Consider the following 14,487-nt stretch of genomic DNA (forward strand, 5'->3'; position numbering starts at 1 on the left):
ACGACCTTCAAGCGCCAACAACCTCGTATGCGTGCGCGCTGACAACCGCGCACGCGCGCCGACATTTTCACGGGCTCTTCATTCTGTTCCTGCACGTCAATCTGATTCCTGCTCACCCTATGAAGTCTCGCTCGCGCACCCGCGCGCGGTGTGCGAGAGTGTTTTCAACGGTCTCTCGCGCGTGACCCCTGGGTTTTTTCCCATTGTGTGGGCGCCAGCGTCTCTTGTGCGCGACCCCTGGATTTTTCCCATCGCGCGAGCACCAGCGCGCTCCCTCTACCAAGGTGAGACCTTCTCCCACCGCACCAATGGGAGAAATTCTACCTCGAGCAGGAGAATCGTCCCGTGTTAGGGAGAGAAGAGCCCTCAGACTTCTTTGTTGGAGTTCCGTATTCCTCCTAGGAGGGAACCGAAGGACTCTAAGAGTTCCCCCAAGTAGAGCCTTTGGGGACGGGAGACTTTGCTGCCAGCTCTCCAGGGGGAGAGCAGCAGAGTCAGAGCATGCCTTCTGGCAGGTCTGGACTCTGATGAGGCATCTCAACGGGTTCAAGGACCCTGAGGATCCTCCTCATGAGGACAAGGACACGGTCCTGGACCGAGTCTTTGGCACTCAGAAACCCGCTAAGGCCAGTGCGGTTTTGCCCTGGTCCCAAGGGGCGAAGAGTGCCTAGGGGTAAGGTTGGGGGCCAGCTCTCCGTGCTCGCCATCTCCAGCCGTTCCACTGCTGGCAACAAGCTCCTCCCACCTCCACCAGAGGAGGTATTTTGAGATCATGGAGGAGTCTGGCTTAGCTCTTCCGTTGCACTCTGCGGAAGAGCTTACCAAGGGAGTCCCTCTCGAGAGACACTCTAGCCGGCAAGTGACTTCCTCGGCGACAGAGATCCTAAGCCAGGAGAAGGTCACGAAGTGCGCCATGCAGGCTACTTCGTGGCTGGACGTCTGGTTAGGGTCTCTTGGCATCCTGTTGCGATCCGAGGATCGGTCCAAAGAAGGCACCAGGAAGAAACTGGAGACCTTCCTCCTTTCGAGCCCTCGCACCATTGAGTTCTGGCCCACCAAGCCTCGAACTTTTGGGCCAATTCAATCTTGAAAGGACATGATGCGGTGGCAGAAAGGTTTCTTTCGAAGGTCCCGGCCTTCGAAGTCGGCAAGCTCAGACACTCTCCCTTATGGGAAAGAGTCTGTTTGAGCCCAAAGATGTGGAACAGGCAGCTGGGAGGTGGAGGAAATCCAATCAGGATTCTCTCCTCCAAAGGGCTCTCACAACGAAGCCCTACAGACCTCCAGCACCTCAATAACCTCAGCCGTCCAAGACGACGAAATTAGCGGTGGCAGCAAAGACGACGATGTCCAAACAGCAGCCCTTTCCTGTCAAAGGCAAGAAGGGCAGAAAGCCAGGGGTGGCAAGAATCCTAGAGGCAGTGGCCGAGGCCGCAAACGCTAGGATTGGCAATCCCCCTGCGTGTCCACCAGTGGGGCGATGCCTACAAAGTTGCGCATTCAGGTGGCAGCAACTCGGGGCCGATTCCTGGACGATTTCCTTAATCAGTCAGGGATATCGCGTCCCGTTTACAACATCTCTACCTCCCCTGACACCGAATCCAGTGTCGTTGAGCTCCTATGCCATGGGATCGGCAAAGGGGCTAGCACTACGGGCAGAAGTCGAGACCATGCTAAAGAAGGATGCTCTCCAAGAGATCGTCGACGGTTTCCCAGGCTTCTTTCTTGTAAAGAAGGCGTCTGGGGGCGGTAGACCAGTCATCGACCTCTTAGCTCTGAAAAGGTTTGTCAAACAAACTCCGTTCAGCATGGAGACAGCAGACACGGTCAGACTTGCTGTGAGACCACAAAACTTCACGTGTACACTGGATCGGAAGGACGCGTACTTCCAGATCCCAATCCATCCGTCTTCAAGGAAGTACTTAAGATTCAGCCCAGACAACAAGATCTACCAGTTCGAGGTGCTGTGTTTCCGTCTCCTCAGCACCTCAGGTATTCACCAGAGTGTTCACCCTGATCTCTTCGTGGGCACACAGGATCGGCATCCGTCTCCTCCGCTATCTGGACGACTGGCTGATCCTGGCTGACTCGGAGTCAACCCTTCTTCGACACCGGGACAAGCTTCTGAGACTTTGCCAAGATCTAGGGATCATGGTAAATCTCGAGAAGTCTTCTCTGCCTCCATCTCAACGACTGGTATATCTAGGCATGATCTAGGACACCAATCTCCACACAGGATAGCAAGCCTGAGGAGGGTCGCAGATCCTTTCCTCAGACGAGAAGAACTCTCAGCCCAATCATGGTTACGTCTTCTCGGTCACCTTTCCTCCCTGGCCCGTCTAGTTCCAATTGGGCACCTCAGGATGAGATCCCTGCAGTGGTGGCCCAAGTCCCGGTGGAATCAAGGTCACGATTCCCCGGACGTTTTGGTCCCTATGGGTCCTGCGGAACAGACGGACCTTCAAGTGGTGGGTGACAGACGAAAACCTCCGAAAGGGAGTGGATCTTCTTGTCCTCCCCCCGGATTTGATGCTGTTCTCGGACGCCTCAAAAGAAGGGTGGGGGGGCCCACATTCTGAATCACAGGACCTCAGGCCTATGGTCAGAATCAGAAAGTGCCTCCACATAAACCTGCTAGAGATGAAGGCCGTATTTCTGGCACTTCAACAGTTCCAACAGTACCTGGCGGGTCACTCCGTGGTGGTGAGGAGCGATAACACCACGATAGTGGCTTACATCATCAAGCAGGGAGGTACCTTTTCACAACCGCTATCCCATCTTGCAGTAAAGATACTGAGATGGACCGAAGTCCACTCGTTTCCACTATCGGCTCGCTTCATTCCAGGCAAAAGGAATGTGCTCGCCGACAGTCTGAGCAGGGCATCCCAGATAGTGAGTACCGAGTGGTCTTTGTATCCTCTAGTAGCCAACAAAGTTCTGACTTTGTGGGGTTCCCCGACTGTGGATCCATCCGTGACAGCCTTGAATTTCAAGCTTCCGCTGTACTGCTTCCCAGTCCCGAACCCCAAGGCACTCTGGCAAGATGCCTTCCAACAACGGTGGGTCAACATACGCCTTTCCCCCGTTCTGTCTGATGAGAAGGGTGCTCATCAAGACCAGAATATCGGTCGACCTGTCAATGACCTTAGTAGCTCCGCTATGGCATCACGCAGAGTGGTTCCCGGACCTTCTGCAGCTCCTGACGGAACTCCCGAGAGAACTCCCTCCTCGATACGAGCTACTCAAAAAACCACACTCCAACATCTACAAGCCGTAGCATCGCCTGGAGACTATCCAAAATCTCCTCACAGAGAGAGGCTTTTCGCAACAAGTTGCGGAAAGGATGTCTCGACACCTGCGAAAGTCATCCGCAGGAGTCTACCTTGGCGAGGTGGAGAGTCTTCTGTGGTTGGTGTCGTGGAAGGGGTATCTCTCCACTCGATGCCACTATTCCAGCAATAGCGGAGTTTCTTGTGTATTTGCGGGAAGAGATGCACCTTTCAGTCTCTGCAGTGAAAGGCAATCACTCAGCCTTAAGTCTTGCCTTCAGGCTAAAAGGAATGGACATTTCCTCCTCGCTGGAACTACTCATACGAAGTTATGAACTTACCTGCCCTCAGTCGGAAGTGAGACCTCCTCCAGGGAGCGTTGTTCGAGCCTCAGGTCTCTTAAGAGACCTCCGTTCGAACCATTACGCCAGGCTTCTAATCGCCACCTAACTTGGAAGACGGTGTTCCTACTTGCTTTGGCCTCGGCCAAGCGAGTCAGCGAACTTCATGGTCTCTCGTATGACATCGCCCATTCAAGGGGATGGGGGGAGGTAACGTTCAGGTTCGTCCCTGAGTTTGTGGCTAAGACTCGAAATCCAGGAATGCTGGACCCCCGGTTCGACTCTTTCCGGATTTCGAATCTCCGTTCTGTAACAGATGACCCAGACCATCTCCTACTGTTCCCAGTAAGGAGTCTGAGGCTCTATCTTAGGAGAACAGCTGCAATTCGTCCTCGAGTGCAAGCATTGTTTGTGAGCACAGGAAGGACGAAGAGGAGGATCACTAAGAACACTATCTCAGCATGGATTCGCAGGTTCATCCACCATTCCCTGAATCCAGACCCTCCTCCGTCACGTCGCCCTAAAGCACATGATGTCAGAGGAATTGCTACGTCCCTGGCATTTAAGAGAAACTACTCAGTGACGCAGGTTCTACAAGCAGGGGTTTGGAAGCGTCAAACGACCTTCACAGCCCACTACCTGCAGGACGTGACCCACAGGAGGCTCGATACGTTCTCTATCGGCCCTGTGGTGGCAGCACAACAGCTGGTCTAAACCTCAGGCTCCTTAATGGACAAGTAGCAGAAGGTTGAGGGCATTGGTACCCTGTTTTAGTCTGCATGAATGAAAAAGTATGCCTGGCCCTTACTCTTTTCTTCATCCTCCTCTCTCTTGGGGAAAGCAGCATTCTGGGGTCTCTGCACAGCTGACCTCAAACCACTGCAGGTAAACCATGCTTCCTTGTGTTCCTAGTATTAAGATAATACTGTCGTGTCCCCCATACCCTGACGAGGTGGTATTGGGAACCTCCTATCCTAGAATTCCATCTAAAGGATTCCAGGTCAACTTCCTAGGACGAGTCACACTTCATTCCTTCACATACAAGCTTACGTAGGCCGCACGTTCCTTGCAGAGCAAGGGATTTGCGAGGTGCAGGGACTCTTTATCTCGAGTGCTGCACTCTCAGATTCTGAGTCCCCAGGCAAAGCCAAAGCCAGTAAGGCTTGGACTTTAGAGTACCACCCTACCTCAGGGTTAAGTCACCCTATTTAAATAGCGTGGTTTGTATCTTGGTTACGGAACAAATGACAAATTCGTAGATAATTTGTATTTTTCCTAACCATACAAACCTTAGCTATTTACACATACTTGCCGGCCAGCCCTGTCCCCCATGAAGTCCCACCTCTAAGTGAAGTGAATCAGTTCACCGGTGTGAGGGGGGAGGGGTAGCTATCTACCCCTCCCCTATCCCCTCGCTAACTAGTTAGGGGGTAGTTAACTCTTGTTAAAAATCTAATGGCTCGCCATTTCAGCTACGCCGATAGTAATACCCTATGTAAATAGCTAAGGTTTGTATGGTTAGGAAAAATACAAATTATCTACGAATTTGTCATATTTAGAGATTGCAGATTTATTCATGTCTCCGTGGGGAAAGAGATATAAATTACAGTATAATGTTTGTTATCCAATTTCTCATGTAGAGTAAAAGGAGATCCTTAAATGCTTGCTGACAGTATTGGTAGAAAAATCCCTTAATACACTCTAAGAGGAAGGAGATAAATCTTTAAATAGTTGTTAATAACATGGTGAGAACAATCCTTACATGTTAGTTGAGAGTAATAAAAGGAAAATCCTATGGTTATGGAGTCTCAAGAACAACATCTAGGTAGGAATTTTATAAATTTTATATAATTTCCTTTCTGGTTATGTTTTTGTGAAATTTTTCTAACTTCAATTTTTGAGACCATTGTTAATCGTAATGTTGTTTATTTCCACGGTATTGTTATTGGAATTAAGATTAGTCATAGCTTTATTGAAAAGAGAGCTATAAAATCCTTTCATAAATTACATTTTGAAGCAGAGAGCAAGTTTCATATTTTGTTCGTTGTACAAGTATGTTGTACAGGGTTCTGTGCAGTATTTAGTATTGTGCAAAATCTTAATAGTCTAGGGTGCATACTGAAAGATTCCTTCCCAATATTGACGCTCATATTTTTGGGTCTCTTAAGTGACAAGTATTTTGACATTGAACATAATCAATCATAAATTATGATTGTCCATGACCCCCTTTAGCTTTAGTCCTCAAGGAAGGGTAGCCTTCATGAGTTATATATTATTCAAGTACTTAGATTATTGGGTTGTTGGGGCCTATTGGTAACGTCTCTGCCTGGTTATCGCCAGACTGTGGTTTGAGTTCCACCCAAATTTGTTATTGTTCCGTAACCGAAATACAAACCACGCTATTTACATTGGGTTTACCTTTTAGCGTAGCTGAAATGACGAGCCAATAGTTTTAACGCGCTAGTTAGCGGGGGGTAGGGGAAAGGTAGCTTGCTACCCCTCCCCCCCACACACCGGTGATTTGCTTCACTTCACTTTTGGCTCGGCGATGAACAGACATGTCTGTCCATCGTCCTCGTTGACAGCCTTTAATCTTTTTTCTGCTTTTTCTCTACAGCTTTTGTGTGTGTTTGAAGTTGACTACCTTTGTCTTTGCTATGCGTACGTGCCCTGGTATTGCCGGCCGCCCTTGTGGGACCTTTATGTCGGCCTTGGATACGGATCCTCACACCCTTTGCCCGCAGTGTCGGGGCCGACGGTGTGACCAGGAAAACGTGTAGTGAGTGTAGGGAGTGGTCTGCCTCCCAGTGGGAGAGGTTTGGCCGCCGGCGTAAGAAGAAGTCCAAGAGAGACCGTTCTCCTTCTGGGGTTGCCTTGAAGGAGGAAGGTTCTCGGGACTCTTCTTTCGTCGCCCAAACCTCCTCCAAAGCTCCCCCTCGTCCGGCTCCTAAGGAGAGTCGGCCGAGTGGTAGCGCAGGCCCTAGTTCTGTTTCCCGACCTTGGGTGGGGGGAGAGGGCGTCGCCTCCCATAGCGGGGCGGTTCCCCCTCCTCCTCCGGGGGAGGTTATTGATAATTCATTGTCTAATGATGATCTTTTACAGATTTGGGCTTCCTTGGGGCTTAAGGGCTTGCCCTCCAGGGTTGCCCTGATTGACTTTGTCTCGTTGGGGGCCGCCATTAAGCAGTCGCCGGCGGTAGCAGAGGTAGACCCTCTGTCTATCGTCGACGTCGTGGTGGCAGAGTCCTCCGACGGGGCGGGGCAATCCTCTGCAGGTGCAGTTGAGGATGTTGGTGCTGACGGCTCTCCTCCCCCTTCCGTACATCCTTCGAAGGGGGAAGTGAGTCCTACAGGCTCGTCTGCTGTCCAGCTTCCCTCTAAGGGGAGTGCCTTGACTGAGACTCCCCTTCGGAGGACTGATGGTCCTGATGATCTTCCCCGTGGCCGCCTTCGCCGTAAGGCTCACCGTCCACTGCGTCGCAAGGGCCTCCCATCCCCTTATAAGGGGGTTAAGAGGCGCCTTTTTGGATCTTCTTCCTCCGAAGGGGACTCTCCTCGTCGTATTCAGCCTACAGCTCCAGCTCCTTTGGACCTCTCTGGGGACTGGTCTCCTACTCCTGCTAGAACTTCACCTTCTGGGGACCTCGTCACCCGACGGGCAACGGTCCCTTCGGGGCAAAGGGATTCTTCCCTTTCACGTGCAGCGTTAGCGCACAGGCGCTCTCCTGCTCGTCAGCGCTCTCCTGATCGTCAGCGCTCTCCCGTTCATTAGCGCTCTTCTGAGGATCATCGCCCTCTTGCTCGCCAGCGCTCCCCTGTGGTCTCTGAACATCCTGCAGTCCCTGTTGGGCACCCTGCGCGCCATCAGTCTCCTGAGCTCTCTTGCGATCCTCCTCTTGTTTCTACTCAACATCGTCCGCGTTCTCCAGCGCGTGTTTCTAAAGCACATGTTCGCCCACGCGCCTACGCTCTTCCTGTTCCTGTTCGTGAACGCGCCGCGCCAACTGTTCCTTCACAGGATTTCATGCGTCGCCCTCTTGCTCGCCAGCGATCACCTGCTCACCAGCGTTCACAGACGATCCTACTATCGCCTGCTCGTCAGCGTTCTCCTACGCGTCAACGATCACCTGATCATCGGCGATCTCCGGACCGCCCGCGTGACTTACAGCCTGCGCGTACGCGATCTCCAACGCGTCGTCGGCCAGAGATTCTGGAAGGAGATGGTTCGCCCTCGCGCGATCATTCACCTGCGCGCTATCGCTCGCCAACGCGTCACCATGCGACAACGCGCCATCGCTCACCTGCGCACAGCGTTCGCCAGCTCACCACCGATCGCCTGCTCGCAATCGCTCGCAATCGCTCTCCCTCGCGCTACAGGTCTCCTGACCTATGTTGCCAGCGATATTCGGAGCGTTCTCACTCGCCCACGCGGCAACGCGTTCCCTCGCCATCGCGCCAACGCATTCGTTCGCCGGCTCGGCCACGCGCTCGTTCGCCTATACGCCCTCGCGCCCACTCGCCCGCGCGATCACTCGCGTGCGCGCCCGCGCGACTGTTCGCCTTCGCGCAACCATCGTTCGCGGCGAATTTCGCAGCCAGTGATAGCAGCAGGAACGCGTGTTCCCAGACAGTGCTCTGGATCGCCTCCATCTAAACGCAGGACTGTTGTGCAGGACAGGGAAGACACTGCAGAGAGGTTAGTGCGTCTTTCTTCCCCCCCTTCTTTTCAGGCAGGTCCAGTGGTGTCCACTCCGAAGGATCGCCCGATCCCTTTCCCTCCAGCAATGATTTCGGACTCTGTGTCCGTGGAGCAACAGACTTGGTTTGGTCCTCTGATGCGGGCGTTAGTGAGGGTAATGAAACCAGCACTCGCCGATCAGGGCAACAAACCAACGGCTGCCTCTCCTACGCTGAAGAGAAGAGAGGAGTGGACTTCGTGGTGACTTCTCCCAGGGCGAAGTTGGTTCCCAAGAGGTCTGTCGCGAAGGCCCCTTCTCCTGCTCGAGCGTTTTCTCCTTCTCCCGTGGACGAGGCTTTTCCGTCCTTGGGTGAGTCCTGTGAAGCGGTAGTCTTCCCCTCGGCACCAAGGGGGGAGCCTTCTCTTCCTGGAGGAGAGTCGTGCGGAAGGGGCTCTTCGAACCTCTTTGTTGGGATCCTCTATCCCTCCCAGGAGGGAATCCAAGGACTCCAAGACCATCCCGAAATCTTCTTCGAGGATTCGCCAGGAACCCGCGGCTCCCCGGGGGAACGTCCACGCTTCACCCCAGGAAGAGATTCCGGGGACAGGAGACTTAGCTGCCAGCCCGCAAGGAGGAGATCAACAGGAATCTGAACATGCCTTCTGGCAGGTCCTGAGCCTGATGAGGCAACTCAACGGGCTTATGGACCCCGTGATCGCCCCCGTGAAGGCAAGGACACTATCTTGGACGAAGTGTTTGACGTTCGGAAGGCCCCTAAGTCCAGTGCGGCTCTGCCCTGGTCTCGGGGTCTGAAGAGTGCCAGAGCCAGGGCCAACGCCCAGCTCGCGATTCTTGCCTCCTCCAGTCGTTCCTCTGCCGGGAACAAGCTCATCCCTCCTCCTCGTCTTCAGCAGAGGAGGTATTTTGAGATCTTGAGTGAGTCCAGTCTCGCTCTTCCTCTCCATCACTCCGTGGAGGAGTTGGCGAAGGGAGTTCCCCTTGAGAAGCTCTCTGCCCGGCAGGTGTCGGTCTCGGCGGCAGAGATCCTGAGCCATGAAAAGGTCGCGAAGTGTGCCATGCAGGCCACTTCGTGGCTGGATTTTTGGCTAGGAACTCTGGGCATCCTATTGCGCTCCGAGGACTTGTCTAAGGAGACCAATAGGAAGGCCCTGGAGACCTTCTTACTCTCGGGCACCCGCTCCATCGAGTTTTTGGCGCACCAGGTCACCACCCTGTGGGCCAACTCGGTGTTGAAGCGGCGCAATGTGGTGACCGAGAGATTCCATCCGAAGGTCCCCGCCGTGGATGTGTGTAGGCTCAGACATGCTTCCCTTCTTGGGGAGAACCTGTTTGAGCCACAGGACATGGAGCGAACGGCTGAGAGGTGGAGGAAATCCAGCACGGACTCCCTCCTCCATAGGGCCCTTACAGCTCGGCCCTATAAGCCTCCAGCTCCGCCGCAACAGCAGCAGCAGCCTTGTAAGGCTCCGAAGCAGGCACCGGCAGTTAAGAAAGTGGTGTCTAAGCCCCAGCCCTTTCCAGCCAAGGTCAAGAGGGGCAGCAAGTCCTCCAGGGGAGGCAAGACTCCTAGGGGTAGCGGCCGCGGCCGCAAGCCCTAGGGGGGGGCAGTCCCCTTGCGTGTCCACCTGTGGGGGAATGCCTTCAGCGTTGCATCCGCAGGTGGCAGCAACACGGGGCCGATGCTTGGACGGTCTCAGTGATCGGCCAAGGCTATCGCGTCCCGTTCACAACATCTCAACCTCCCCTGACAGCGAATCCAGTGTCGTTGAGCTCCTATGCAACACTGTCGGTAAAGGGGCTGGCCCTTCGGGCCGAGGTCGTGACCTTGCTAGAGAAGGGTGCTCTCCAGGAGGTCGTCGACGGCTCCCCAGGCTTCTTCAGTCGACTCTTTCTTGTAGAGAAGGCGTCTGGAGGCTGGAGACCTGTCATCGACCTCTCGGCTCTGAACGGGTTTGTCAAGCAAACCCGGTTCAGCATGGAGACAGCAGACACGGTCAGACTTGCGGTGAGACCACAAGACTTCATGTGCACACTGGATCTAAAGGACGCGTACTTCCAGATCCCAATCCATCCGTCTTCCAGGAAGTACCTGAGATTCTGCCTAGACGACAAGATCTACCAGTTCAAGGTGCTGTGTTTCAGTCTCTCCACAGTTCCTCAGGTGTTCACCAGAGTGTTCACCCTGATTTCATCTTGGGGGCACAGGAACGGCATTCGTCTCCTTCGTTATCTGGACGATTGGCTGATCCTAGCAGACTCGGAGTCGACCCTTCTTCGGCACCGAGACAGGCTTCTGGATCTTTGCCAGAATCTGGGGATCGTGGTAAACCTCGAGAAGTCCTCTCTGCAGCCGTCCCAATGACTGGTTTATCTAGGCATGCTGATAGACACCAATCTCCACAAAGCCTTTCCATCAGACGACCGGATAGCAAGGCTGAGAAGAGCTCCCCGCCCAGTCGTGGTTGCGTCTCTTAGGTCACCTATCCTCCCTGGCTCGTCTGGTTCCAAACAGCCGCCTCAGGATGAGATCCCTACAGTGGCGGCTCAAGTCCCGGTGGAATCAGGGATCCGATTCTCCGGACATTCTGATCCCAATGGGGTCTTTGGAACAGACGGACTTGCGGTGGTGGCTGGTCGACGAGAACCTGCGGAAGGGAGTGAGTCTTCTCGACCTCCCCCCGGAATTGACTCTGTTTTCGGACCCGTCAATAGAAGGGTGGGGGGCGCACGTTCTGAACCAGAGGGCCTCAGGCCTTTGGTCAGAATCAGAAAAGTGCCTACACATCAACCTGCTAGAATTTAAGGCCGTCTTTCTGGCTCTTCAGCCGTTCCAATGGTCCCTGGCAGGTCACTCCGTGGTGGTGATGAGCGACAACACCACGGTAGTGGCTTATATCAACAAGCAGGGAGGCACTTTTTCGCAGCAGCTATCCCATCTTGCAGTAGAGATTCTGAGGTGGACCGAAATCCACTCGATAACACTATCAGCTCGCTTCATTCCTGGCAAGAAGAATGTGCTCGCCGACAGTCTGAGCAGGGCCTCGCAGATAGTGAGTACCGAGTGGTCTTTGGATCCTCAGATAGCCAACAAAGTCCTGACTTTGTGGGGTTCTCCTACTGTGGACTTGTTCGCCACAGCGTTGAACTTCAAGCTGCCCCTCTACTGCTCCCCAGTCCCGACCCCAAGGCACTCTGGCAAGATGCTTTCCAGCAACGGTGGGACAACATCGACGTGTACGCCTTCCCACCGTTCTGTCTGATGAGAAGGGTGCTCAACAGGACCAGACTATCGGTCAACTGTTCGATGACTCTGGTAGCTCCGCTATGGCATCACGCGGAATGGTTCCCGGACCTTCTGCAGCTCCTGACGGAGCTCCCGAGGGAACTTCCTCCACGACACGAGCTTCTCAGACAACCCCACTCCGGCGTCCCTCACAAGGCCGTGGCCTCGCTTTGGCTTCACGCCTGGAGACTATCCAGCGTCTCCTCACGGAGAGAGGCTTTTCGCAACAGGTTGCGGAGAGAATGTCTCGGCACCTGCGAAGGTCCTCTGAGGGAGTCTACCAAGCAAAGTGGAGAGTCTTTTGTGGTTGGTGTCATGGGAGGGGTATCTCTCCACTCGATGCCACTATTCCAGCAATAGCGGACTTCCTCGTTTATCTGCGGGAAGAAATGCGCCTTTCTGTCTCGGCAGTGAAAGGCTATTGCTCAGCCTTAAGCTTGGCCTTCAGGCTGAAGGTCGTGGATATTTCTTCCTCGCTAGAACTCTCTTTACTCATATGTAGCTATGAGCTTACCTGCCCCCAGTCGGAAGTGAGACCTCCTCCTTGGAACGTGGTTCGAATCCTCAGGGCTCTTAAGAGACCTCCCTTCGAACCATTACGCCAGGCCTCCGATCGCCACCTATCTTGGAAGACGGCTTTCCTACTCGCTTTGGCTTCGGCCAAGCGGGTTAGTTAACTTCATGGTCTCTCGTACGACATCGCCCATTCAAGGGGATTGGGGGAGGTAACGTTCAGGTTCGTCCCTGAGTTTGTGACCAAGACTCAGAATCCTGGAGTGCCGGATCCTCGGTTCGACTCTTTCAGGATCGTGAGTCTCCGTTCTGTAACAAGCGACCCAGACCAGCTGCTACTATGTCCAGTGAGGTGTCTGAGGCATTACTTGAAGAGAACGGCTGCAGTCCGTCCTCAAGTGTGAGCTTTGTTTGTGAGCACAGGCAGGACTAAGAGGAGGGTCACCAGGAACACCATTTCAGCTTGGATTCGAAGGGTTATCCACCATGCCTTGAATCCAGACCCTCCTCCGTCACGTCGCCCTAGGGTACACGATGTCAGGGGTGTTGCTACATCCCTGGCCTTCAAGAGAAACTTCTCTGTGACGCAGGTACTTCAAGCTGGGGTCTGGAAGCGTCAGACGACCTTCACAGCCCACTACCTGCAAGACGTGACCCACAGGAGCATCGATACGTTTTCTATCGGCCCTGTGGTGGCTGCACAACAGCTGGTCTAACCTCAGGCTCCTTTTTGGACAAGTAGCAGTAGGTTGAGGGCGTTGTTACCCGGTCTTAGTCTGCGTGAATGAAAGAGTATGTCTGACCCTTACTTCTTTCTTCATTCTCCCCTCTCTTGGGGAAGCAGCATCCTGGTCCTCGCATAGCTGACCTCGACCTCTGCAGGTAACCCATGCTTTTTTGTGCTCCTAGTATTAAGCTTAATACTGTTGCGTCCCCCATACCCTGACGAGGTGGTATTGGGAACGTCCTATCCTAGATTTCTATCTAAAGGTCTTAAGGTCAACTTCATAGGACGAGTCACACTTTCCTCCACACACTGCTTATGTAGGCCACTCGTTCCTAGCGATGCTAGGAACTTGTGAGGGGCAGGGGCTCCTTTTCTCAAGTGCTGCTCACTGAGGGATTGAGCCCCCGGGCAAAACCGAAGTCAGTAAGGCTGGGGACTTTCCACCCTTCCTAAGGGGTAAGTCACCCAATGTAAATAGCGTGGTTTGTATTTCAGTTACGGAACAAATGACAAATTGGAAGATAATTTGTATTTTTCCTAACTATACAAACCTTAGCTATTTACACATATGTGCCCGTCATTCCTGACCCCCAAGTCAAGTCCTACCTCTAAGTGAAGTGAAGCAAATCACTGGTGTGTGTGTGGGGGGGGGGGGTAGCAAGCTACCCTTCCCCTACCCCCCGCTAACTAGCGCGGGGGTAATTAACCCTCGTTAAAACTATTGGCTCGTTATTTCAGCTACGCTAAAAGGTAAAACCAATGTAAATAGCTAAGGTTTGTATGGTTAGGAAAAATACAAATTATCTTCGAATTTGTCATGTTTCTATAGTGTCTGCTATCTCATCATTCTTGTGAGAGCTAAGGATTGGGCATTTGGGAGAGCCTATAGTCATCACCAGCCATGGCCTGGCCCTCCCTAGTCCTTGCTTGGGTGAAGAGTGGGTTTGGGTGCTGATCATAAGTGTAAATAGCTAGTTTTTAGGGTATTGTCTTGCTTGCCAGGAAAATGTCACTGTCTCTTGCCTTTACCATTCATGAGCGGTCTTTAAACCTTAAACCTTCAAAGGGTTTTGGTTTTAATTAAATATATGTGATATTTCAGGTGAACTCAGCAGAGGCTGTGCAGCAAGTTCTCAGTGGTGCCAAACCTGACAAAACAAAAAAGCCAGATAAAGAGAAAAATGAGAAGAAATCTCGAGATAAAAGTAGCAAAAAGGAGAATGATAAACCTGAGAAGAAAGAAAGTGGTAAGAAAGAGGTAAGAAAAGTAGAATTCAGAATTAGAGGTAAATGTTATGTTTATGTATTTGTTTATTTTTTGTAAAGTTGTAATGTCATAACTCAGGCTATGAGATTGATTTTATGTAAAAGAATTACAGTACTGCAGGTAGTACCTTTCTGATGCAACATGTTTGACTTTTATTGTCGGTACATTTGTACTGAGAATATGTATTAATTTGTGATAAATATATTCTTTATCGGCATATTTTTAATTTTAGTTTTAAAGGAGCCGATTCATCGTATAGCGAAGGTTTTATACTTGTGTCAAGTTAATTCCATCTTCAATAAAGCTCACAAATACAGTCTTATCTGTATTAGCTCCAATTTATAAGAAAGCATATTTTCTTGTTCAGTTCATTTGACTTACTCAATAC

General features: G+C 52.4%; 1 protein-coding gene across 3 annotated transcripts in view; it reads left to right on the forward strand.

Moving 5' to 3' along the window:
* IFT54 (intraflagellar transport 54) overlaps nt 1-14,487 on the forward strand; it is a 334,194-nt gene that overhangs the window by 86,676 nt on the left and 233,031 nt on the right. For all 3 annotated transcript variants that reach the window (XM_068358769.1, XM_068358771.1, XM_068358770.1), the window contains exon 4: nt 13,935-14,090. In XM_068358769.1, coding sequence (XP_068214870.1) covers nt 13,935-14,090 — 156 coding nt within the window. The remainder of the gene's footprint in view (nt 1-13,934; nt 14,091-14,487) is intronic.

Source organism: Palaemon carinicauda, chromosome 35 (genome assembly GCF_036898095.1).
Source record: "Palaemon carinicauda isolate YSFRI2023 chromosome 35, ASM3689809v2, whole genome shotgun sequence".
Classification (NCBI taxonomy): Eukaryota; Metazoa; Arthropoda; class Malacostraca; order Decapoda; family Palaemonidae; genus Palaemon; species Palaemon carinicauda.